At 43.2% G+C, this 27866-nt stretch overlaps 1 protein-coding gene across 2 annotated transcripts in view; it reads right to left on the reverse strand.

The window, feature by feature from the left end:
• The window catches only part of LOC139995196 (uncharacterized), a 166575-nt gene that overhangs the window by 107088 nt on the left and 31621 nt on the right, over positions 1–27866 (reverse strand). For both annotated transcript variants that reach the window (XM_072018418.1, XM_072018419.1), the window contains exon 3: positions 1396–1443. In XM_072018418.1, coding sequence (XP_071874519.1) covers positions 1396–1443 — 48 coding nt within the window. The remainder of the gene's footprint in view (positions 1–1395; positions 1444–27866) is intronic.

Raw genomic sequence — 27866 nt, forward strand, 5'->3', positions numbered from 1 at the left:
AAGTAAGTATACAGTGTACAGTGTATATCAGTCGGTATCATGTAATGGTAAATAGAGTTGGACATAAAATTGATGATTTTTAGGAAATCGTGTGGAAAATTTGCGTAAATGTTCTCCACTATATAGTCGCATGCGTCGTTTAAAGAACACAGCGACTGCATCGGTCGACCTACCAGGTTCTTCGATTAATATACAGAGCGTAGTACCATCGAGAGTCGTTGAAGCCTCTTAACGAGAGAAAAGACCACTCGTGGATAGGGTAGCTCTCGAAGAACATTTTTTCAATTACAAAAATTTTAACGCTGTTAAAAGTTATCGAATATTTAGGACGTAAATAAATTATTTGATTTAAACAAACGGAGAGAAAATATCGCAGAGATATAAAAACAGAGTACGCGAGCGCGAGCTGAAGAAGCGATGGGAATAAAAAGGAATAAAAAAAAAAAATGCTGCATAGAGATCTTTAACAATGCATGCACATTCGTACAGCAAATACGCGAGTATAAGATCGATCAACGAGCAACGTCGGTGCATATTCTTGATTAGACAAGAACAAAAGATGCCTCTGTGCAACGTTCTCTTTCTGCTGCCATATCGCATCCACTTGTATGGTAACATATGGCACGTATTCTCTATCTTTATATCTCTGTGAAAAAGAACGAAGGATCTGCTTTTAGTAGCGCGCTGTCTTATCATCGGAGGATTGAAATTTAAGCCACACGTTCACCACTCGTAAGTCTCCCATCTATCCATCGACATATCTATGTATGTGAAAAGAGTAAGCAAAATCTACAACGTTTTCACGCAACGTTTTTTTGTAAGGCATGCAGCTGGGTTGTAAATGGTCACGGAATCGTCGTGTTTCTTAATTTCGTTTCGTTTAGTCCTTCTCAAGTTTCAACAGTCTGCAGCTCGCTTAAAGTTGGCCGTATAAAAAATCTGTCCAACACACGCAAATTGTTTCCAGCAGATTTCTAGCCTGCTCGGCTATCGTATAATTTCGAAGTTCCATTCGAACCTGGTAATTACACAGGTCAAATTTCAAACAAATTTGCGTGTGTATAGTGACAGTGAAAAGCGAGTATTTTACACGTGTGTTGCATAAATTGAAAGTTGTTTGAAAAGGTATGAAATACGTGGGAATACAAATCAATGAAAAACGTAGTTAAATATATATACGAACCTCGTTCTTTACTCTTACTATAGAAGCTATAAGAACGTTTAGCGCAACTGCGGGTATATTTCGCAGAGATAACAAAGGTAATTATGCGATCAGTTAATGACCCTACTTGACATGTTTTTTTCCACGACTTCGCTATACCATCGCTTCCTATACAAAAGAAGGAGACGAGTGCTCGACCGAATTCTCGAAGACGAGGGAAAAAACTGACTCACCGATGTCGTTGGACTGTCGACCCTTGCCATCCGAATTCCACTCTTCCTCTGCAACAATAAAAGGAGATACGAGTCTATTAGCGTGGAAGCTACGAAACGAGAAGATCGTCGACGAACGCGCTAAAAAACGATGAACAAGAGATCGGTTTGGAAAAGTTCGGTCTTGCGGTGTTTCGTTACCTTGCCGTGTACGATGCTAATTGGATTCGAATTTAATTGGTGAGCGCGCGACAAACTTCTCCTAATTGGTCGATGAATATACCTTCTTGCGAGAGCTTTGAAAACTTGCGAGATGCGACCGAGCTGTCGAGTTTCGAGCACCGAAAGGTAGTCTGGAATCTTGACCGATCAACGATATCTGGCAACCGAGAGTTCTGACGAAAGCTCCCTTAATCCCATCGCAGGATCAAACGATAATTCACCAGGGATAATAAGAAACTAAGGTTCACTGTTTCGCCGAGTTTCGCCATTATTCGCTAGTTGTATGAAAACGAAACTATAATTGGCCAACTTCAATTTGCTGAATAGTTTGTAAGCGTTCGACGCTCTTGAAAGCGTGGGTCAGAATTGGCAAGGATTAACAGCGACCCACGTTGGTAACTAAGTGATTGTGAATTTTATCATTAGATGGTAATGACAAAATCCGCAATTACTAACTTACCAACCCAATATATCATAATACATGTATATTACGTACATCGTTGACAGTTTCACCCTATGCGCAGTACCAAAATACCACTTGCCCGCCGCTCTAACGTTACCTAAATGTTCCATTATTATTCAGCCATTCTCATCGTCTATTAATTCATGTACGTGGCAAGCTCTATTACATATATTAGTCAAGGAACCTTAATTTCTGATCATCCTACGTACGCTTCCTTCCAACTTGACTAGCTCGCTCGCGGGGATAATTGGAAGGCGAGTCGTTTGCCTGAAAATTATTCGGTGCTCGACGGCAACGGCTGCCAGCACAGCTGAAACCTCGCAGCTCGAGAAACAAGGAGAGGGGAGGAGAGCAGAGCGAGATAGAAATAGAGAGCGCGGCGCTTAGCTGCACCCATGAACGTAAGGGCGAGTACGTGTGCTGGTTGCACGAGCTAGGTACATATATGCATCCTGCATATTTCAGGAACAGAACACGCCGTTCCTGCAGAGGGACGACGGTCCATGCGTCGCGTAAATTTATAAGGATCCCGCGTTCTCGCTACTTCCGCATTCTTAGCCACGCGGGAGATATGAATTTAAATTTATCGACCCTGTCGACCCATTTTCCCAGAGTTGCAGGGTTAATCCGCGAAGCGGACCGCTTGTCCCCGTAGCTAGGACCTGCGCAAATTCTCAGAGTAAAAGCATAGCCAGTCAGGTTTAGGTCGCGTTACGTAGCTCACTATTCGGCTGACTATCAAGTTAAGTTAGGTTAGAGGGCGCGTACAGCTGCTGGTCGTTTCACTGCGGTGAGCAGACCAGTTTGTTTTAATTGTTTTTATTCTCTCGGTCAGCTGAATAGTCAGCTACGCGGACTTCCTCGCGGACCTGTTTCAAGTAGGTTTAAGATTTATTTCAATTTTTCTCGGTATATTGGAAACGTTGGCATAGGAAAGGCACTTTTCACGACGCGGTCAAGACACGCGAGACGCCGATACGATAGCCTTTTACAAGCATCTGGGATTTAATAAAATCGAGACAACGTTTTAATAAAAGCGCTCTGCCAGATAGCAAGATTTCCATGACAAACATCTCGCGCGAAAACGCCCTCCGATAAACTCTCTTTCCCTCTGAAAGTCCTGCAAAATCTAAAAGTCAAAAGGTCGGTATATTTGCGGAATGAAAGAGGGAATGGGACGAGAAGAGGGGAGGAAAAGGATGGCTCGAGGCTATGCTGCTCGCGTTAGCTTTTTCTCTGCTCTCCTCCTTTCAACCCTTTCCTCGTTTCGCGCTCCTCGTAACCTCGTTTACGACACGGACGCGTCGCCTAAGCGATCCTCTTTTCGTTCATACGCGACCTTTCGTTCATACCTTGTAGGAAAACAGGTACATTGATGCGTCAGAAAGCGCAATGTTTCTAAAACCACCTACTTTATAACATCAAAGTTGGTACGCGACGGGAAACATGAATGGTCGAATGAAATTTTCGCAATTTTTATTCTTAATCACCGTAACAAGTGGGCGATATTTCAAGGGCTGATTCATCATTCACGAACGATGAAAGAGCGCATAAACGCGAGTTTATCGTTTGGAAGAAAATGTTTCCGTATTTTCAAGTTACGATAAATGGTTCGTATTTCTCATAGGGAGAATATTAGTTTATATCGCAACCTTCTTCCATTGATCTTGGATAGTGAATCGGTATCGGAATTAGTAGGATGTTCGACTCGCTTTAAAAAATCGATTCCGAATGGAATCGTGAGAACCGACTCTTTTAAAAGTCCCAGAAAATCGACATCAAAGAATTGATATAAACAGAAACAAAAGATAAGTGTTAGGTTTGGTTGGGCGTTACTTTGTCCAGCCGCCGTGAAGAGGCCGCTAGAAACGCGTTCTGTGTTACGAATGTACGATTCTAGGCAGAATTAGTGGTATCGACAGTTCTTTGCTAATATCTCGATAACTAAGGCCGAGCGATGGTTATACGTGTAAGAGAAAGTTTTTCAGAATCATGTCCCCAACAACGTATTAACGAATCATCGAAATGGAAGATGACCACAGCTTTCTAAATAATTATCTTTTAACCTCTTAGGCACTATACGCCACTATAGTGGCTCACTCTACTGACTGATACGCTCACCGTTTGAACTAAATGATCTTTTTCATTTGTCTTGCTTCACGCTTTTTTCGCCCTTGCAACGTTTTATAACAGTGTTAGCAATATACAGACGGAATATATAGTCTTTGTTTTTGATACGCCAGTGCCAGGTATCGTTAATTTATTATTGTTAGATCCGTATTCTTATAATTTTTTACAATCTCCAACCTCAAAATGTCGCTTCAAAATAGAAAACGAAGAGCAATTTGAAAAACACTATCGCGTTATGAGTGTGAAAATTGTGACGTGGTCCTATGTGTCGTACCGTGCCTTAAAATATATCACACTCAATTGTATTCTTAATTATTAAAGTAAATTGTTAAAGTTAAAGTCTAAGCATCGTATCTTTAAGAAAAATGATAATTTAGTTATCAAAATCTTCATTGCAATGTGCTTGCGTAGAGAAGAGAATTATCCGTCACAAATTGCAGTGCTGTATCTTTTACGCGTAATTCCGCCGTACCTAAGAGGTTAATCTCTGGAAATGTTAAACTGTAAATAAACGTAAATCGCGTTCTTACATGTAGATTCAATCGTATAATTAGAAAAGCAAAAAGATATTCATGTATCTTTCGGGTAAATGTACGTAAGCATGAAATACCATGACTGTAGATACTTGAACCACGATAAAGTTATCAAGCTAAATTACTGCACGTGTCTGTGCCGGCCTTTAGTCGAGTAGTTGCGGCGAGGAACGTTCCTTAGTAACGCTAAAAATATTCGATTCCCAATTTTTAAAACAAAGAATCGGTTCGGGTGGAAACTGCAGAGATTTGATTATCTGGAGAATCGGAATCGAACATCCCTAATCTGAAATACTGCCCACGTGTTAAGAGACACCCTGTATGTACGTTGCATAGACTGCAACAACGAGAGATTAAAAGTTTGACTGAGACCCTAGAGAAAGTCCCTAGATACGTAGTGTTCTCTTCGCAGGAAATACCCGCGTCCGTGCTTCTACCGATCAGACCCCCGCAAGGGAACGAGAAGACTCGAGCGGAGATTAGGCGGATGCGCGAGAAATTCTAGCGTTTCGTGAAACGTCTCGCCAAACGTTTTTTTTTTTTTTCCATTCTCCGTTAGATAAAGCTAGCGAAAGTTTCCTTCGGTAGAAAAGAACAAACGCGCGCAATTTTCAAATACGTCCGACTTTTTGTCCATTCCGAGGAGATCGGATTTACTCGATCTCATTTTCTTGACGGAACATCTGAGAAGAGAAAAACCGAACCGATAACTGCAGATTTCGCGTAAATTATTATTCATCGTCGCTAACGAGAAAAAATGCACGTAACAGAAATATTTCGCAGAATTAACGCCAATCTAAACAATTTTTTACCGTCACGAATGTTTTCTTTTTATCTGCTTGTGACGACGAAGAATAATAGAATGCCAGTCATTCTGATTACATGCCAAAAGCTACTACGGAATCGGAGAACCGATTTGACGAATATATCTCACAGGCAATCAAGGACAACATTCGTAATATTAAGAAATTGTTTGACGTTAGCTTTAACCATTCACAATGCTTCCTGTTCTGTTTCTTTTTCGTGTATCTTAATATCAACTGTAAGAAAAACAGACATTTACACGAAAGCTGCATTAAGAATTTGGTTACACCTCTTGTTATAAAAGTAAAGGAAAATAAATAGATTTGAGGTTAACCGCGAAATTTTTAGGAAGCGCCGCTATGGTTACCTGAAGATTCGGAATCTGATCCTGGCGTGGGGCTAGCATCCACGCTGTGCCTAGATCCCTGGCAACACTCGCTGCACTTGCTGCACATTCTGTCTTGCGACTCGACACTCGAACGAGCGGTATATCCCGGACAAGGATCCTGTTCACTTTTTCGCACTAGATGCACCCACGCGGCGGCGTATCGAGACGATCGGTTATCGATAGACGGATGGTCTCATCGTTCCGTGAAAGACAACCTGTCCGAACAGCAGCCGGGAATTCCGACGATCGATCGACACCGCCGTAACCACTCGATTTTCTCGACCACTACCACCACCACCATCACCACCACAAACACAAACGCGGCCCTTGAAACCCGGTCAATCTGATGGAAAACGGTTTTTTACTCTCGGCATTGGTTCGCCCTCGCGGTCCTGCCCTCTAGCGGCCGCTCGACCAACTACAATCGAGAATCGCGATTTTGCGCGACATTTCGAACGTCAAATGCCAATGACGATAGGACGACGAACAAATTTATTAAGCGATGTTCATTCTCGCGTTCATTTCTCCGTATGTATTATTTGAAATTCTATCAAGTAACGAAAATGCAAAAATCTCCTCACCTCTGGTTAATATTTAATAATTAATAATTAAACGGTCAATCGATATTTCTTTATCAGCAATGTGTGTTGAGTTTATGGATGAATAGTGTGTCGTTTACCTCGATAATCGAGAGCTACCTGACGAAGTTTTTAATATGTAGGGGAAAAGATTTTTCAATACTTCGTCGTTCGTCAGATTTATCGATTTAAGTCTAATCGTAAGAAAGGAGGAGTTTTCATTTCAAACGTCCGAACTGAGTAGGTGTCCAAAAAGACGTAAAGTAAGGTATTCTGCAACGTGCGATACAATTTTATATCTGGAGCGAGAACTTCGGCAGTTTCAAAGGGAGAAAGTTTCCCCGTCGAAGATCCCCTCGAAGCGAAGCGATCGAACCGTAAAGAAACATACGTCGTTCGTAATTACGATCAAGTACCTCTCAAATCCAGTGACGCGTAAAATTAATTGTCTCTACGTCGCAAGTTTAAGCCCACGTCGCTCTATAGCCGTGTTCTCAAGGCAACCTCGTGAACCAGAGATACGACTGAACGTATCTGTGATCCGTGCGCTGGTGAATTTGTACCGCGGAATCTATCGTGCACGTACAGGTAGTAAAGGACTAAAGGCAAAGTGGCTGCAGAGATTAGTTTCGGTATGGAGAAACGCGTCTTGCGACCGCTACCAGCGTCGTTAAAACGTTGAAATTTTCCCATCGGGTAGAGGCAATTTACTCTGGTGGAAGGAAACACAATAATTGAAGCGAAATAGAAAGAGCGGTTGGACGTGAACATGGGGTGGAAGGGCGCGGCAGAGATCAAAGTAACAAAGCAGGAAGAGGAGAATCGCGGTTAATCGTATATCGGGATAAACGAAATTCAGAGATATCGGGCTGAGCTTAAATTGAACGTTGTTACGAAACGTAATACGATCCGCTGTGCTGCGAACGACATGAAATTAACTAGTAACCCGGTTCGGTGGAGGAACAACGACGAATCACCTCGTTGCGCTCTCACGGAAATCGATCGTCGAACGCAACGATGGCAATTCGCAATTACGCGAGAGGCATTTTGCGGGCCAGCCCGTACACCCGGAGACTAATGGGGTTGGGGCGGCGGCGGTGGCCAGGGGGTGGCGATGACGCGCGCGCTTCCGCCACCTCAAATTCGATGTAATTCGGTGGCTGGAATTCGCGCAACTGCGCGCCAACGCTGGATTTCCATAAACGACTGGCCGAAATTCGTCTTGGAACTGGGTTAAGCGGCGTGTCCATTGTACCGGCCTATCGTCCATCGAACCATTCGTTGCCCTTTAATCGCCATTATCATGCAGCCGACGATTTGGTTAATTGGCTGATCCTACAGTCAAGTGTACCCCTGAACTAACAACATTTCGCGCCAGTCAGTTTTTATCGCGGTGAACGTTAGAGCCAGATAAAAACCGTTACTTAGCTTTCGTGATACAAGCGGAGATTATAAAAGAACGTAACTGTATATTGCATTCTATACTGTGCGTTTCAAAAGTATTCTACTCGCTTCCATGTACCGTTAATTCGAGTTCGATTATGGCTCTCCACTGCAAACGAATTCTTCTCCGAATCCACTGGTCCGTTCGTTATTCAAGGAAAGACTATGTTGCACGATGTTTGCGAGGAATATGACGAGAATCGATAACTTTCGACAACATCTCTCTTCAAGGATGTATGGCGCGGTAGGACGATGAGACGAGCGAACGTTTCCTCGTGGCAATTTGCGAAATCGCAGAACGAAGCGCGATCACGTGACTCTTAAGTGGCGATTAAGCTGAAGTTTGCAACAGACGCAGAGAGAAGCTAGCGACGTCTGTTCTCGAGTCAGCGACTTTCTTTCCGCGTTCGACTCTCGGTTAAGAGGCTTACTGTACGAGAAACGCGGGATAGAGCAAAGGTTGGCAAAGTGGTTGGAAAAACTAGCCGAGATTCTCGACGATCCGCCACCGATTATACATCGCGTGTAAGTCGAGCAGGAATAATCTCCTCGCCGGAATAAGCAACGCGAGTATAGTGTTCGTGTCGTACGGTTTCATCCCGATTACCATAAACGCGCGTTTCCTCGTAATAACGTTAATTACGGACTAATAACGGGTCCGTCGAAAACGTCGGAACGAGAGAGAACAATCGATCGCTGTTCTGCAAGCCCGGCCAGGTGTATTCGGCAAACTGCAAAGGCCGTAATTAACCAATCGGAATTATCCCAAGTACTATTTGTGGTTTGAATTACGTACAATAAATTGAAAAAGGTTTTCTTGAAATTAAACTAAAATTTACCGATGCCGTACATTCACGCCCAAAAGTCTTAGCATAATTTTCATTTTTAATAAAAACTGATATTTAATATATATATTATGAAGATAAATTGTACATTTTTTATCTTAATCTTTTATCGAAACATTTTATTGCTAGAACTCTGCTGATTCTAGTATCTGATTACCACGTAAATAAAACTTTAGAATGTAATTCGTATAATGTTCTTCGAAATTGATAATAATAATTCCATAAGAAATAAATGTTGGTAATTACTTGCATTTGTATATTATTGGGTTGGCAACTAAGTTATTACGGATTTTGTCATTAGGTGGTATTGACAAAATCTGCAATCACTTAGTTGCCGACCAAATAGGTACGTCTAGCGTACCGACTATACATCTAACCGTCGCTCGTTCTTGGTTTCCGAGAGATTCGCAGAAATCTGTCGCTGTCATTATGGTGAATTCAATGTACAATTGTGCAAAATGACATTTGATTCGAATCCATATAAAATCTATATAAGCAAAAGATAAGAATTTAGGTTCAGGTAGGTTGTTATTTTATCCGGCCACTGTAAGGCACCCGCCGACTAATACTAGCGCACAGTTGCAGGTAGAATTCACTGTACGATACCGACCGTTGCTGTTTTTCCCAATATCTCGGAAATGAAGGCCGAGCGGCGGTTATACGCATAGGAAATATAGTGCAATATAGTGGAATAAATATAGGAGATAGTAGCGCAAAATGTTGATTTCTACAACATATTAAAAAATCATGGAAGTTTATGAGTTATGGAAGTCTACTCGTAAACAATTAGCCGAAAAGTAGAATGTGTTGTGCGATACAAAATGACTGCTTCTTAAGTAGGTCTATAAACTTGAACAGAACGTAATTTATGGCACCCTTGAGTATTTAACTTTCTCTTCTTGCGGTTGACGCTGGCAGAAACCCAACGATCGTTGAAAGCTTCGCGTTTTCTTGCACGGTGCGCGTTACGCGAGATGCCGAAAGAAGAGCCGCGATATCCGATTACTGGTCGGTGAAGAATAAACCGATCGGGCAGGATGTGATCAATCCGTGGTGTTCTTACACCTTGTGGCTGTGGTGCGGCTTGCGTGCTGCCATCTGTTCGTGCTAATATGCGTGCGTGCGTGCATTCGTGCAAGCCTTAAAATACGATAGATGACGCAACGCGTAAATCTAGAAACGTATTCGACTTCCGGCAAGATCCATTGGAAGCTAAAGAAGCGTGATGGCGCGCCTCCCTTCTTTACGTTCTGCTTCTGGCAGTGGCGCGTGCCTATCGAACGTCGTGACCGTGTGTACTACGCTGGTCTTAGGGTGAAAACAAAGCTCAGGTGGATGTGTAGCAGCTAAATATTCAGCCGCATGAGAGAAGAAAGCAAGTGCAACAAGCGAGAGGCGACTCCGTCGACTAACGGCCTTAATTAACCGCAAATAATTTTGTCGCGTCAGTTTGGTAGTTGGCTGATCTGACTTAACGTTGCTGTTCGCAACGCGTTCCCAATATCATAAAATATGCTTGCAATATTCAAATTTGGGTAATTTCCGCTGCTACTGGACATATTCGGCCAAATGAAAGCACGTTATGCTTCGTATTGGACGACGAAACCATAAGAGAATCGAGTTATATCGGGTGTTTCACGTTACCGTGTAGAACGTGTGTAGTGCGCGGAGACTATAGACGGTGTCGGATTTTTATAACGACAACTTATTTTCACAGCTTTGATATATCGTGATTGTTAGAAGTTTCCGAGTCAAAGCGTAATCCTGTTACCGTTGAGAACGTCGAGAGAAAGAGTTTTAAAGAAGAAAGACCTGTCCGACAGTGACAGCGTGTGTCGCGTTTCACGACGTGCTATATTCGACAAATTCTCGCGAAAGGAATTTTATCAGCGCGTAACTGGCAAGCTGGAATCCACGGAACCCTAATGATCTTTCAAAGTAGAACGCAGATTCGAAATTGATACGGAGAGGACTGTTTCGAAAGTAATTGGACGAAGGGAATCAGCGTCGCGTTTCCTGTCGCAACTCGGTCGGCACTCGTGCCACGCTGGATAATTGGAGACGAGTCTTTCCACGAGCTAACTTCGTTTGTGCCTCTCGCGTCTCCTCGTCGCACCACTTCTACCACTTGCTTTTTTCCCTTGTCTCAACCAACGACAAGTTGTCTCTTCTTTTCCACCAATGTAACGAGAAGATCGCGAAATTAATTCGTCCACCGTGAAACTACAAACTCTACTCCTCCATGGTTCCTTCCTACCACCACCAGTCCGCTACTCTTAACATGTTCGGTCGTTAGACAAAATTAATCTGTTCGTAGCAATTTTCAATTCGAGTTCAGACCAAACGACGTATTAAAATCGTTTCTTCTTATAAAAAGCAACGAATGAGAAACGAAATATCGGTAATCGAGTCGTATTAATTTCAACAATTTTGGCTGTAAAACGCGATGGTAAACGCGACGTACGTCTCCGCGTAACGAGGATAAACGTTACGGCTTTGACAACATTGCACGGGGCCGTGGCATTTTTTCTCGCTTATTTCCACGCAATTTAATGTCATGACATTTAGTTGGTCGTGAAGCTTACACCGACAAGGTACTTCTACTTCTGTCAGCCATCCATGTTTTTAGAAAAATTGTAAATTCATAACGCGAACGTCATTGTCAATGTTGATAAAATACAAAAATTGCCGATAAAAATACCGGCAAATGTAAGATGAGACGCGTAACGTTTACGACTCGCTTTGACGCTAAATTAAACGCGTGACAAAAACACGAATGCGCTTCGCCACGAAACATCATAAAATAACATTAGCACGACAAATGGTGATCGTAGTTTGATCAAAGATATTGGAAAGACCAATTCGCGAGGCTAATCTGAATGCGCGGACAGCCGATATGACGTTGCGAAGACGACGTGCACGAAGAGAGGACACCAGGTTTAGACTCGGACGAGTTGGTCGCGACTCGACGAACAAAACCTAGCGAACGAGGGGTGGGGTAAAAGGAAAGAAACGTAGTAGGAGGAAGAAGAGAAGAAAAGAGGCGGTAAGAGCAAAATGAAACGAGACCACTCCGCTTACTGACTGCCGTTCTTTCTCGTTCGCGACGCTACGATTCTTTTTGTCTTGGCGACGCGCCGTACCTCTTCACCGGCCTACGAGTAGTTTAGAAGAGATCGTTAACGCCGCTGAATGCACAAGACGAAAAGAGGGACGCGACGAGAAAACCAACAACCAAGAGCATCGCGTAAACGCGATGAATTGGAAACTGCGATTCGACTCCGCTCGGAAGAAATTCCTTTTCCTTGCGAATACGTCGTTAGATGAATCATCGTCCGCGACTAATGCGACATCTACTGACGAATAAAATAACTTCTAGCGCTTGAAGCGTGTTCCCCGGTTTATCGAAGATATATTTTAACGTTGTGTTCGCGCGGCCGAGACGAAGGACAGAAACGCAGCCTCTTGGTGATTAGAATTTCTTCTTATCGATCGTAAAATCGAACGACCAGATTAAATCGAAAAGAGCACTTATTTTAAACTTGCTACGATCATTCGTTGGGAAATAACGTCTCGCAGCTTCGAACGATTGGAGAAAAGCTAGTGGCTGTTAATTACGGTCGCCGCGTTTCTCGCGTTTCTCTGCCGATGCCAGACGTCGTTTTATCGTCGAGGCGAATCCGCGGGGCATTTGGCGGAAAGAGGATTGCGCCCTGAGCATGCTATGAACAAAGAAAAAGAGTAAAAAAAATGAAAAAGGGAGGAGGAAAAAAAGAAACGTCGAGACGCGCTTTTCGAAGGTGTACGCCATCAGAACGAACACAGAGTTGGGATATAAAAAGAGTCGCGGCGACGACGACGCCGGGCGTCGCGCCTCTACCGACGCAATCGACACGTTTGCCAAAGGGAGCGGAAACGAAAGCTTTCGTCCTGCAAATACGATGCACACGATTTTCCTCGATTCACAACCGATGATTATAGTCGAACTATGATCTCCTCTGGATTTTTGATTTTAACCACATTTTCATAGAGAAACGTAACGTGAAATAGAGTAGCCTGTAGCAAAAGTTAGAACGACGATTTCCAACTCTTTTATGGTTGCTCGCTTGTTCCTGCAATACTCGATACGTGTCAAAGTCGAACGTCACCTACGTCGTTCTCTTACAAAGATGATCTTCGTAGAAAACGACAACCCCCATGGATCTCGTTTTTTCTTTCTTTCTTTCTTTTTTTTTTTTGTTTCTAGTGCTCCATTTTAAAGTGAATCGACCGAGTACGCGCAACTTTTGGAGCGTGAAGGAACGCGCGAGTCTACTTCGCGTCCACCCGAATGGGCTTTCTACGGGTCAAGGACAATCGTAACGTGCCGTATAGCGCTGCCAGCAGGGAAATGGTTTATTTTTAAAATCACCACCACGTCCATGCAAATTTGCAGAGTAAAAACTGCCGGATCGCCGATCGATCGTCTAAATATAATACAACGTGCGCCTTCTCGTGTCTGTCGCGGCCGGGAAACCGAGAAGCCGAGAAACCTGTCGGAGAGCTTATTTGTACGTCGTTTAATCGTCACATAGACAACGACACAGGAAAACTAGATTTTTAAACGAAGTAACTTGATCCAAATTGCAGCACGACGTATGCGAATCGACGGATAAGAAGTTAACACGGGTTAACATGCCGTGTGATTTTCATGTTGTAAAACCTTCGGTTTATGCTACTTATCGTAGTCAGCGGATGCATTTACGTTAGGAAATTATATTAGGAATTTATACTTGTGGAAACGTTCAAAAATATCGCACAGATTTAAACGGCGTATAATTGACTTTTACGGATCCGAGAAGTTGGCGTCGACAAAGCGCAAACTTTGTAAAAGAACTAACGACATTTGCTCGTTCGCCCTGTAACACGTTGACTGCCACGCGTGTTTTCAAGGATATCTCCTTCAGGCCACGAGTGCCGCTGTACCAAAAGCGTACGCTGCTAGACTGCCACGGATATTTTAGATAACTTAAAATCATTGCCCTAAGTCGTTGCAATGTCGAAAAGAAAGATGGAAAACTCACTTCTTAGTGAGTCAAATAGCAGTGAGGAAGGAAGCTTTTACGAGGCTTACACAAATTCGGATAGTAGCGATGAGGAAGAAATCAGATTTCCTAGAAATAGAAATAGAAATAGAATTACATCGTCTGATTCTGACTCGGATATTGATAAGTGCAATCGTAGTGATACCGAATGTAACGAAGATACTGTTGACGAGATTTTACAAGAATTGGTCATTGAGAAAGAAAGAAGAACCGATGACACCGAGGAAAGTGCAATTCAATTTGGTGAATGGAATGAATTTAGTGGTCGGCAGAAGTCATTTTTTTCCCGAGACAGCGGCGTCATTAGGCAATTGCCTGGCGATGTCAATCCGTATGATGTGTTTGAGCTGTTCGTTGATGACGAAATAATAAACTTACTCGTATCAGAAAATTGCAACAAGGAAAGATGTAAATATTAGAAGACTTAGAGAATTATTAGCTGCAAAATTATTAGGGTTGTCTAAAAATACAAAAAATCCTTGTCTTCCACAGAGTCAGCATAATATCACCGTTCGAAAAAATGATTCCGGAAGAAGCATTAGACGCGCATGCAAACTATCTTATACAGATAAAAGACGTCGAACGGGCCGATCAAAGACACGGGAGAATTTAAAGAAAACAACAACTTATTGTCCAAATTGTCCCGACCAGACTCTGCTTTGTATAGGATGCTTCAAAGTTTTACATTCTAAATAATTTTCTTAATAAACCATTCTCGTATTACTTTTATAACAATTCAATAGTTTTATTATCTCCTGTGAAATATCTTTTCAAATACCTACAACGATCCTTCGCAAGTAGTCAAATAAGCGTCACCCGAATACGGATGACGCGACCCGACCAGAAACTTGCCGTCGCCCAAACATGGGTGACACGCCCCATCAGAAACTTTGCCGTCACCCAAATATGGGTGACACAAGGAAACGAAAAAATTCTTCATCAGCATAGCCGCGAATATTTTTCATCGACTCGTAAGTGGAATACGATTGTCCACGATTTGTCCAACGAATAATTTTCGTTTTTCCGCTTTCCGGAAGACCGACGGAAATATTTCGATTGAACAAATGTGGACAATCTTATTGCACTTACGAGTCGATGAAAAATGTTCGCGAGAGCGTCGATGACGAATTCATTGATCCGATGGTAATTTTATTTGAAAGGATGGACGAACGAACGCTTTTAGAAAAATTTATAGATGTAAAGTTCACGGATCTGGCTTCGACGTATCTGACGTGGGTGGCAACGGTGCGTGCACTATAACAAGATACACAAGCACACTTTCACGTGCTATAGGCTATCGTTCTATTTATCTGGATCCGATATAGTTGATCCATTTTGTAGATCATGCACTCTAGTGAATACTTAGAAGGCTGACAGAGTCGATAGGTTTGCACGTAATGGCAAGTTGGTTGAAAACCGAGCTCCACTGGGGGATTGAACGGTAATTTCATAAAATATAACGCGTCTGTGTGAGTGTTATTTTTTCAAGCCGTTCCATCTACGCTGTTCCCCAAGAGTATTGCCACTGTAGCACAACTTAACCGCTGCTCTCAATGCTTTTGAGAATAACCGTATGTACAACGTACATATTTTATCGCCACGTTCGTGTAATTTCTGTATTCTTCGTACACATTTCAGGCTTCTCTCGCGAGTGATAAATAAATAACTAGGAAAGGGAAGAATAACGAGCGTTCACCGAAGCGCTGTCGGATACGCCTTCGAGTTGGGTCAAGGACACATGCGATGAATCGTCTCTCATCCGCTATTTAACCCTCGCGTCCGTTACGCTATCCGGTCGTAGAGACGCGGTTCTATCGCAGCAAGAGAAGGATGAACGATCGACAGGCGCGAAATGTCGAGCGCGCCAATTCCCAATTCTTCCTGTTCCATCGAGGAAACTCGCGACTTAGCTGAATCTGGTCTACACCCAAGGACATGGAGCGTTTAGAGTGCACGAAACAAGGGAAGAAGATGGGACGAGATACAGGCGCGTTTTAATAGAATACCGTGGGGCGGATAAAAGTTGGCAGAGACGGCGGCGGAAGAGGAAAGGCGGAGCCGCGACGGCAGAACCTGTTCTTCTCCCTCTCCTATCTCTACATTTTCCTCTTTTAACGATACGCTTCTTTTTACTTTTGTCTCTCTATCAAAACATACACGAGCTTCCTATGGATGATCGATCGGAGGAGCAATCGTACGCAGAAATTTTTCGCTCGATGAACCAGCCACTCCGCGATCGCGAAGCAACGAACTTGTCTCGCATCGTCCGGAACGTCGCGCACTGTCGGCTCGAACGGACGGAAATCGAGTCGACACGTTCGATCTGCCGATGGATCGGTTCGAAACTCGCGCTCTACGAGTTGGCGTTCACAGTTGCAATTGCGGGTTGGCTGCCGATGCGACGCAACGCCAACTCCCACACCGCCAGCCGACTCGCCGTCCGCATGCACACTGACACTGACGCTCCCTACAAGCTTGCACCGCGTTACCCTCTTCTCCTCACTTCTCCTCTTCGCTACTCTCCTCTCCTCTCCTCTTCGCTCCTCTTCTCTCCTCTCGCTGCTCCATGGCGTTCTGCGTTTCCTCCAACTCCCTCGCACTCGACGTTCTTCCTTGCTTTTGCAGTCCGCGCGCTCTCCATCCTCTCCTTGCCGACTCTGTCACCCTTCCATCTGTCTTTCTGCGTCATTCACTTCTGATCTTCTCTCTTCATCTCCAACGTCTTTCGTTCCGTACTCCGTTCCATTGCTTCCCTTTTCTCTTTTTTCTCCTCTCCTCTTCTTCCGCTGCCGTCTCCGACTTCCGCTTTCTCGCGCATCGATTAGCCCTTGCTGGTTCGCTGCCAATCACGTCGTCTCTCCCTTTGACCTCGATCTTCCTTCACGAGGACCTCGCGTAGCATTCGTACGAGCGACTACTGTACCAACGAACTCGGCTTTCCAATGATACAACGTTACAGTAATTTGATCGTCGCAGTCTATCAACGACGAAACTTCACATTTTCGGATAGATGTATTAGGTTGTCCGAAAAGATGAAGAAAATCTGTCGATGTTTTTAGAACGAAATGTTTGAGATCATCCCTATGTCTTATCATATTATTTATTTTATGTTTAGCGCATAAAAATTGTTATGTGATAAACACAATATCCTTTCAAATACTCTTGGTTTAAACCCATTCAAACATTTAGGATTTAAAGATTTCTGACATATAAAAACATTTTGATGAATTTTCAGTACAATTAATGACATCTTTCATTTTTATTTCCAGTTATAACAGATTTTAGTTTTTTATTTATGTAAAATGAATAAGAATCAAAATGTTAATTTGTAAGGATAAGAACTGTCATGTTTGCGAAAACAAAGCAACATATTCCAACAGATGGGTGACGACTCGCATTATTATATGGAAAAGTATCATAAGAAATATTAACAAGACAGCAAATGAGTTTCATTTGTTTATAATTATATTTAACTATATATTTATTCTCTTAAATCTGGGTAACTGTATAACCTATACAATTGGTAAAACCTGCATAACCTATAAAACTGTATAACCTATATCAATTTTGTTCACACTGAGAACATGTAAATTTAATTTGAAAGAAATTTTGGCATAAATAATTAATGGAAAAGCTGGTAGGAAAGGTATTAGTTTGTTCGAAAAATTTCTTTCGTTTTATAAGAAAATAATAGACGCACAATGTTTTTTCTTTTATATTATTTTGTCGAATTACGTAGGATTCTTTTTGTTCTGTTGAGATAAACACCGTGACATTTCACAGACTTGGTTTCACGTTTGTATGAAGATGGACTGTTGTAAAAAGCACGTTTGCGAAAGAAAGACACTTTCCGGACAACCTAATATATTGTACAAGATAGAAAAATATGTAGATGTTAGATATTCAAATAAAAAGGACTTGAGACCTTATGCGTTGGATTTTCCCAACTGCCACAGTCCAGTGGAATGAAAAATGTTGATCGTCTGTCTGTTAAGGGACCAAGAAAACTTGGCCGAGTTTTATCTGTTATTATTAATATTATTTTATTTATTATACCATTATATAATATTAATCGACGCACGTGTAAAATTTTCTTGCAATAGAGACGAAGTTTCCAACAATTTTTCAAATGGCCTTAAACGCACTAACATTGTATGCTACATGAAATAACGCAAATGCTTGGGGTAAATAAGACGATCGATTATGGAAAATCGAGTTTATTTTGAGAATAAATTAAATTCTATCCAATTAATAGCAAATCTATTACAAATTTGACTTGGAAAATCGATTTTCTAAGTCCTAAATTACCGTTCATCTCTAGTGATCTAATCTGTTCAGTAAAATGGCTACCGGTAAAACAAAGCAAAAGTAAAATATGTCGGTTGGCGGGAAGTTTGAATTCTATAGAATTTACATATAAATTTATATGAAATTTATCAAAAGTTTCCTACTGCTTCAAACAGAATTTAGCTACGAAATAATATCGAACGTAATTGCACCATCGCAGCTGCTTATCGCTGCAAACTGTTCGATCGACGCTAACCGCGCAATTGAATCATCTTCGTCGTCTACTTTCGAACGGAAGTTGGTTTATGTCATTTGTAGGGGCGGTGATCGGTTGCTCGTCTTTTTATTCGATTCCCGCGTCGATTTACGTATCCTCACACCCCATTGTTTCGACCCACCGCGCCGCGAAATACGAAACGGAGCGGAAGCGGCCCCAAGGATTTGTTTCCTGCGCTCCTATTTCACACATTGCCTGCTCGTTCCACGTTTTCCTCTTCTCGGCTCCTCGCTACGGACGTACGCCATAATCGCGTCGGCTACGCTACGCTTTTCTCCAACGAGTCAGTTTTATCATAACAAATTCTACGTTGTTTGGTATTTTATAAAACAAACAAATAGTCGATACGATTGATAGATTATTTTGTGGATTTATTTTGCTCATTAGGTTCTACACTGTATCGGTGGGTGTGCTGATGTTTAATGGCCAGTCTACTCAAATGCAACATGAAGAAGAGACGCGTCATAGAAGATGGACGCTCTTCCAGCTACGCGAAACAGTCTAAAGAAACTAAACGGTTGACGAACGATTCACGAGATTCTTAACTTTTATCGCTGTTTCATACCTTCGTTTACCTACGCGATGATATCCTGCGAGGATCTGTTGAAGAAACGAGGTCAAAGGACTGGAAAGCAACGTCCTCGCGAGCGGAGACGTTGGCTTCCACCCAAGCTACGACTCGATAGCTGGTGAGTTGAAATTTTCAGGCGAGTGTAGCAGAGAGTCGTGAAACGTCTTTGCGACAGATTTTCCAACGGATTATCGCGAAATCTTTTTTATTACGCAAGCTTATCTCCGGAATCCGCGAGACAGTCGGAAACATGAAGCGAACGAAGATAGTCGTCCGTTCATAAACTGGTTTCTAGCGCGTCGATCGTAACGTTTAAAAGGAAGAAACGATACGCGCGGTGCGCAAAGCAACCTTGAAAAATCCTCAACAGATTAGCCGTGAACGTTGATCGTGTTCACCTCGTCGTAATTTTCATCCGAACGTTTCCATTCCACCGGAAATATTTTCGACAGATTCTCTTCACTGACCGCGAGAAACGCGATCGATTCTCGTAACCCAGTTCTTCTTCGCGAACGTAATAATTCGTCGAGCTTTTCCTCTCGGAAAATGCGTCCGTCAAGCTGGCGAGAAAATAAGAAGAGAGAAAAGAAGAGAAAAGAGGAAAACGTAAGTAATAAGGTGGAGAATTTGTGAGAGCGCTGGCTAAGGGTGTAACCCGGTCGATAAACCGGGGTGGGTGCGGTCCTTCCTCATCTCTCCTGCCCCACAGCTCCGACCCCGACCTCGGTTTGACCCCCTCGCCCCACCACAGCCGCCGACCCATCTCTTCTCTTCCACCTTTCACCGACACACGATAACCCATTGAAGAATGCGTGCACGCACCCACCGCCGATATCGCTCGTATACCTACAATCGCCTTAGCAATTGGACACGGCACATCTATCTGTTTGTTAGTTTCAGGTCGACGGTGCAAAAATTGCACTTTCTAGGTTGGCAACTAAGTGATTACGGATTTTGCCAGTACCAGCTAATGGCAAACACCGCAGTCACTTAATTGCCAATCCAACAATACCCAAACTGCGAAAGTAAATCATAAGGAAAACGTGAAATTGAAACTTGCGAGTAACTAGGATAACGTAAAAACGTCTCGACTCTTTGGTTATTTCTCTGCTCGTCATTGGTTGGCGAGAGAAAATGTAGAATAGGATTGTTGTCGTTCCCGAGCAAATCGGCTTTGAAAATTTGACAAATACGCTCGAACTTGATCGATCGCCGATTGGACAGCAGCGAATAATCGACAGAAGGTTAAACTACGTGTGAAAACAAGTGAAAAACGTAGAAGGAGATTGGTTTCGTAAGCTGCTTCCTTTCCGAGGAAGATAAATTTTCGAATGTGTCGTGGTTGGTTCTTAACTAAACATATTCGAAGTCTATTTGCGTAAAAACTACGGAAAATGTTATATTACAATTTTATTCTCGCGTAATAAGAACCTTCTGCTGATTGTTTATTCATAGCCAAGCCTGTGCTCAGCCTCTAAGTATATTTGATAAACTTCCAAACTTCACTTTATCGGATACAGAAGCAACGCGTCACATGGAAAATTTGTTTCTTCGTATACGACCAGTTCGAAAGCACCATCCGGTATAAACACGTTCCCTATTACACTTCATTTTACTTTATTCATTCTGTCATTTATTACCTATCCGTTGCTTGTATTTTTTATCTCACAATAAACGCTTCTCTTCGCTTTTGTCCCTCGCTTCTGTATTCTTCGCTATTGAACACTGAGTTATCCCTGTATTGTTTGCTTTGCATAAGAAAAGCAGATTTAAATATCCTGTTGCTTATCGAATCAGAATACGAAGCATTTGTCGTAGCTCGAATACACGTGAACAATTTCTCCCTAACAACAACGTTTAATCACGCGATAGAATTCTGTTCGTAACGTAGACCGGAAGATCGCGCTTCCTATCACGCGCCTCGACATTTCTATTTCTATTGGCAACTAACTGATTGCAGATTTTGTCGTTAGATGGCATTGACGATACCCGCAATCACTTAGTTGCCGATCTAATATAAACTGTCCGTAAAATTTCTATAAACTGTCTCTAGTATTGTATCGACCCAACAACTACGATGTACACTGTCGTATAGACGTTGGAAAAATCGTCCTGCCTCTTTCTGTCTGTCTAATTGTCTAATTTATATTCTGTTAAGAATAAGTGCGGATGTCCACGTATTTTTGAGCAGCAGTATGCGACTAGAGTCTTACGATGCAAAGTGTATGGCCGGCGGCGACTATCGCAAAAGGTTTTCCGAAAAATCGAAAGAGGTTGACCGGAAAAGCGCGAAAGAGAATGATTTACTTTCGAACAAAGTTAACAGCAGGTCGCAAGTTCACAGAGAGGTCGACCTATTTCGCTCGAATAACTAAGCTTTATGGTACCGCAGGGTGGATACTAGCGTTTCCATGAAAAAGAAACAAAGATGTCGAGTAACGAGTAGGGAAAAGTAACTCTGTGTCTTTGTACATTTTCCTAGAATCAACCATAAAAATGTCGAATAATCTGAACTTTGATTCTCGTGGACGAGATGCCTCGCGACGCGACGGAACTTCCTCCTTTTGAAAGTTGACAAGCGATAACAAGATCAGCATCTGTAAACGTCAAGAGTTGTAGAGCAATCTTTTTCTCCTTTTGCTCAACATGTGCTTTGTATTCAACGCGTCTGCCTATAGACAAAATGCAAAAGAATCTTCCAGTAATTCGTACAGTTAGAATAACAAAGTTGCTGACAAAAATCGACGAAAATGTTCGCCTACTTATGGACGACAGTGTGCATTCTATGAGATCGTCTCCTTTAACTCTCTTCTCGTTGCTTTACGCCTTCTGATCGCCTTACGAAACAAACGCGACACTCGTTTCAATTTATTCCAACGTGTATGCAAATTGTGATTGTATTTCTGTGCGTCTTAACTGTATAAAAAAATCCGTTTTAATTGTAAAAATTGAATGGAAATTGACAGATACGGAATTTTGAATATAACCGATAAATAGAAGATACTTTGAAACAAAAAGTGCCCCATTGAACAATTAAACATTTTTACTAGAACATCAATTTAAAAAAAATGAGAAGGAATTTTGCATCTAACGGTGCACTGTGTGAAAACACCTTAAACATAAATGCGGCTCATCGATACAATCTGGACAATAGGTGGTCACCTTTTTCGTCCGATTCTTAGCAATTTTGATCCTAATTGTTTAACATTTTTTTATACCACTCTCTGCAAAATTTTCGTGCCAGGTACGCTTGCCCTTCTTTCTTCTGCATTTCGTGTCGCAATCTTTGTCGAGTAAGTATATTTGGCGACTCTGGCGAATGGCACTGTGTAAGATGCATTGCGAGTGCCATTCTAAATTCTGATACCTTGATTTTTGTTTTTATTGCTTACTTATAGAGTATTATTGCGTTTGAAAATCATGTATTTAACAATAACTGTTATGCCACGAGGCTTACTATAGACCATGTTCCTAACCTTCTCCCTTGGTACTACAGTGTCGCAGACAGATCGTCTTACATGACCGGCGAGATATACACAATATAGCGATAAACGCATAGTTCTCGTCAAGCAGCGAGTTCTGAAAAACATCGATTCGCCTTCGGTCCGTTATTTTACCTACACAAAGATGGTGGCATACGTGATCATAGGCGCGAACGGTTGCAAGACCAGAGCGAGGTGGGGGTAGTCTGTCAGAGAAGACAAAGGAAAAAATCGAAGGGCAGTCAGTGTCATTTGAGGATTCAAAACGAATGCATCGAGAGGTTTAGAGAAATAAATTTAACAATATATTTACACGTTTTGCCTACGACGAAATAACGAATGCGAGTGGTTTGTTGAAATAAACGAAGCCTTGTTATAATATGTCGCTATCAACTGTTACCAAGGTGCCACGGTGGTCACGTGTGACCACCAATAAGACAAACGGTCGATTGGGGAAGAAATTTGTCTTACATCATCAAATTGTTATTATTTTGCCATTATATGCTTTGAGTAATAAAAATAGTCCCGTGGTGTCCTGAGCGAAACATGTAATTTTGGCGTGGCAATCAAAGTGTTAACTGTATAAAAAAAAAAAAAAAGAAAAAGAAACGTAATTCGTTTGCAAAGGATACGATCGCTCGATTAAAATTCAACGTTGTTTCTCTTCCGTTTGTCAAGGGACGATCATAAATGGTACGCCACAGAGGTACGTGGGTTTGAACCAGCCGTCGCTCCTTTATTGCTGAAAGCGGAAGAAGAAAGCTTGGCTAAGAGAGGGAAATCCTCTCTTGCATACTCGGCATCCGAGCAAACGAAAGTTGCAGACTTCTAAACACGTAGCTCGACGATGCAGCCAGGAAACGAGGCGAAAGAAGGAAACACAGAAGGAAAGGAAAACCTAAGCCGAATCTAAGCGTTTTCGCGGCATCGATCCCTTCGCCCCTCCCCGAACGCGCTTATTCCTTTGGGCTACGACCTGCTCGTTTACTTTTCTAGTTTCTGCTTCTCCTCGCCAACTCCGTCGCCGGGAATAGAACGTTACGATTACAATTTTCCTCTTGTTCCTCGCGATTAAACTCTTTGCCACGCAAAGTGAGGGAAACGCGTGCAAAATGTCGAATACGACAGTGCAGATCGGACTCGTTTTTCAAATACGTTGATCGAAAGGACATTTGAAAAATAGAAACGCAACTACGGCGATTGATCTACCCGCGTCTACGCAGTAGAACGAAAGAAACTCGAGCAAGGCGTTCGACGTAGCGTTATAAATCTCAGCTGCAAAGCCGTCGAAACGAAACGTTTGGAGAATGATATTTCACGATATCGCGGATTATCTTGCAAATCTGTAGTTGCAAAAGCCTCTTCAAAGTTTCATCGAAGCATCGAAGAGTCGAGGTGAACTGCAGAGCAACGTAAACAGTGTTTTTCGCGCTAATCGATATAAAATCAATGATTGGACTGGAAGGGGCTTGCAGGCAGGTTGCAGAAGCTCGTGCGTCGGGCAGGTCAAACGCAATTTACGCGGCGAGATCGAAATTCACTTGGGCCGCCGCAATTGGGTCACCGATTCGTTCGGCACAGGTCGAGTTAATTTTAAGACGTCTCGTTATTTCCATCGAAAACAACGTCGAAAGCTTTGTATTTCGTTTGAACGAAGCGAAACTGTTGCTCGAACGTGAAAAACGCGAAGAAGCAGTAGGAAAGTCGAAGAAACGATATCCGTAGAAATTTGTCGCTTTAACGCGGTCCCGCGGAGGCGATGGTCGAAACGACTAATCGATAGCGCATCGAGAGGAATCTCGAACGCGCCACACACGCCGGAAACGACAAAGGATTCGTCCTGGTAATTAGGTCACGTAAATCGGCAGTATTCGGCCGATTCCAGACGATCGTAAAACATAACCTGTCGCGACCTCCGCAATCCCGAGATTCTGATCGAAACGCGTCCAGAGAAACTAGGCCACGGTGGAGCCGCATATCTACTTTGATTCGTCGTTTCGTACGCCTACGATGGTAATTGCTGTGAAAGAACAAAGAACAGAGTGATACGTTCGTCGTTGGGGAAATTGAAATGGACTGTGAGTGTCAGGTTTCGCGTGTATTTAATGCTGTAACCCTGGCTCTCAGTTGTTTCCCACCCAATCATATTCTTCTGTGGTTTAACACGTTGAGTGCCACGTTAGTTTCAGGTTTGACCGTGGCGCCACGACGAATTTTTTATTATGCGATGCATATAACATTGAAATATTACCTACAAGAGATATACTACGCTGTATAGTCATCATTGATGAATTTATCTCACTGAGGTCACCGGTGACCCATATGCCGCTGTTCGTATGCAATTTCGCTCGATTCACTTATTTTTCCCGATCACCAATTATCTCATATTGTTCCTTCGCGTTGCTAAATAATTGTTCTACGTTGTTACGTCAGGGACCTACCATAAACCATAATCCTTCCGTCGATCACACTTCGCACTCGTTTTTACTTGCAAACATTCTACTATTGTGGAATTAAATTTGGAATTTTACTTTATACGATCGTTATAGTAACAAAATAAGTTTCGATCGACAGACAAGCTTTGCCGTTTTGAGAAAATTTCCTACAAACAAATTGCAATTATTGCGATCGCAACTAAGTGATTGCGAATTTTGTCAATAGGTGGTATTGTGAGAAACTATCTTGCCCATGGAAAGAGTATGACGACATCGAGTCGCAAATGATTGAAAGCACACGCAGTAAAGTTGATTATACCAAGGACTCGCTATCTACATAGCGAATTAATTCTAGGAATAGCGTAGACAGAATAGAAAAAGAAAGAGAATAACCGTAAACTGAACAACAAGAGCGGAAGAGATAAAATCCTTTCTTTCTCTTCGTCTCGTTATAGGTTACGTGGAACTGGAACGCGCGTAACGGCCAACACCTGCGTCAAGCCTTAATTCGTGCTGAATTTTCAACCAGTCATAGATCGAAGAATCATTAATTCCTTATTTTTATATCACTCTTCTTAACACTTTACCGACCGATGGCCGATTAATCGACTTTTTGTCGCCGACGCTTACCGACCAATAGCCTACTAATGGGCTTTCAGTCGCCGACAACCTTTCTCATTATTTGAGCAGTAATTTGTTATTTAGTACTAAGATACCTTGCTCAGTTGTGTCAGTTGCGTTGCTTTACCGTTCGCGATGAACGAAAAGAATGGTATTGGAGAGTCTAAACCGAAAAAGAGCCAGCGCCAGGGAGAATCTGCACCTGAGTTGCCGGTCAGACGTGCTTATGCTGCTGAACCGCTAACAGTCAGTAAAGTGTTAAAAACAATTTCTCTTTTAGGGAAAAGAATTTTTCCTACTCCTTATTTTTCAAAAATAAAAATTGTATCAAAATACGATGCAAGGCAGGTTCCCGTTGGTCGAACGGGATTGCGTTTCGATCGTTGGCTCCTGCCACGTCACGGTCCAAGTTCGCGCGCGTTAAGTGGGTCAGCAGGATACAGGCGCAACGTATACTACGAATGGCCGTTTACCTAGTAAACGCAAAGTGCATCCCTTCGTTCCGCTCGTTGTCGTAAAGTAACTACCATCGCTGTATATTTTCGACGAGGGAATGGGTGGCGCGTGCACGTCCTATCCCACGTAAAATAAAGTAACGACGAAAGAAAAGCGTCGTACCGAAAGTAGCGATTCAGCCGATGCGCGGGCGGAGGCGATTAAAAAACCAAATCATCTGGTTGGCAGGCGGTTTGCCGCGAAGCGAACCGACCATCGTTTCGACGATTATCTCGCGAAATGAGGTTTAGGAGACCTACTCTCTCGGCGTTCTACCTCCATTTTCTCGGAACAAGCGAATAAGTGATCGAGCGAGAATGGAAACTCGGAATGGAAAAGGGAATTCGCTTGTTCGCGATGGGGTAATTCGGCGAACGTAAACAAACGCTCGAATGCGCTCCCCTTAAAAGCGCTCCCCTCGCGCGTTCCAACATTTACGCGGCTTAAACTGTCGCAGCAAATTTCCAAGCGACGATTTTAATACAAACCGAGCATTGTCGCGAGTCAGGAAAATTAACGAAACGAAGCAGGAAACGCCTGGTTGGTGAACCGAAGGCGCAGGTGGACAGAGAAAGACGCAGAGATGAAACAGTTTTGCGCAATAATGGCTCGATCGAACTTTTTTTCAAACGCGATTGCTCCAGAGGTGACATACTTTTACCGATCAACTACGGCTACGCGTTATCGACCGAGACCGTGTCGATCGCCATTATTGGGTCAAAACTAGTCATATGAATTAGATCGTCGCTTCCTTACCGTCCAACGATACGCAATGCCTCCAGACGAAAATACGCATGCCGACTTGAGAACGTGAGATTTCGCGGCTGACGATCAAGCATTCGCCGAATGATTCGGCGAGGGCAGCAGTTCGAGCGCACGAATCGAGCGGTGGATCCGCGTCACACTTGCTCCTCTTCGATCTCAAGGGGCAGGTTCTGCGAGATCGTGGCGGAAACACGCCTCGCGGCAACGTACTCCTCGAATACCCAAGTGTCTGACTCGCTTGGCCAGCATCGTCCGAGTTTTCTTCGATTTGCTTCCCCTTGGTATTGACGCCTGACCACGGTCAACGTTGGTCCGACGATCGATTTGACCGACGATCGATGAGCAACTGAAGCCCAACAATGCACGATAACGATCTTACGCGAGGCAACGATGCGACGTAACTGTTCTCGGCAGGAGCAGCGCTGCCACAGGGAGGGACAGACAGATTGGAGGCTGCCGCCGCCGACGCTGCTGCTGCTGCTGCTGCTGCTACTAGCGGAGGTGCTACTGATAGTAGCAGTGGTGGTATCGTAACCACTGCCGACAGCGGAAGCACGCGCGGGGTGTGTACACACCCGGGACACGACCGAGAGGAGGACTCGATAGAATACTGTCGAGGAAGAGAAGAGCGGAAAAGAGAAAGAAAGCGGGCGAGAGAGAGAGAGAGAGAGAGAGAAGCAACGAAGAGGGAGAGGAAATTGGAGGAAAGGAGAACGGGTTGCGGGGAATTGAGGTGCAAAGAAGGAGGATCGGGGGTGTGCAACCTGCGCGCAAGCGTGGAGGAACAGCCACAGGGTGTAGCCGCTCTCTGCCTGTCAACCTGCCTGCCTGAGATGCACGTTCGCCACAGCTGAGAAACTCAGATACTTTGTCGTTTGGTCGGTAATCGGCCTTTCGACAACGCGTCCCTTATCGTCGTCCGACCCAACATTTCCCTCAGCATTTCCTCCTGTATGGTTAACGCGTACCTGCTACCCAAGTGGCAACCCATCGACGTACGATTCCTCGACGAAAGATGAGATTCCTTAGAAGAACAAAGTTTCTGCGATCGACGCTTCGTCTTTGACAA

The sequence above is a fragment of the Bombus fervidus genome, chromosome 15 (genome assembly GCF_041682495.2).
Source record: "Bombus fervidus isolate BK054 chromosome 15, iyBomFerv1, whole genome shotgun sequence".
Classification (NCBI taxonomy): Eukaryota; Metazoa; Arthropoda; class Insecta; order Hymenoptera; family Apidae; genus Bombus; species Bombus fervidus.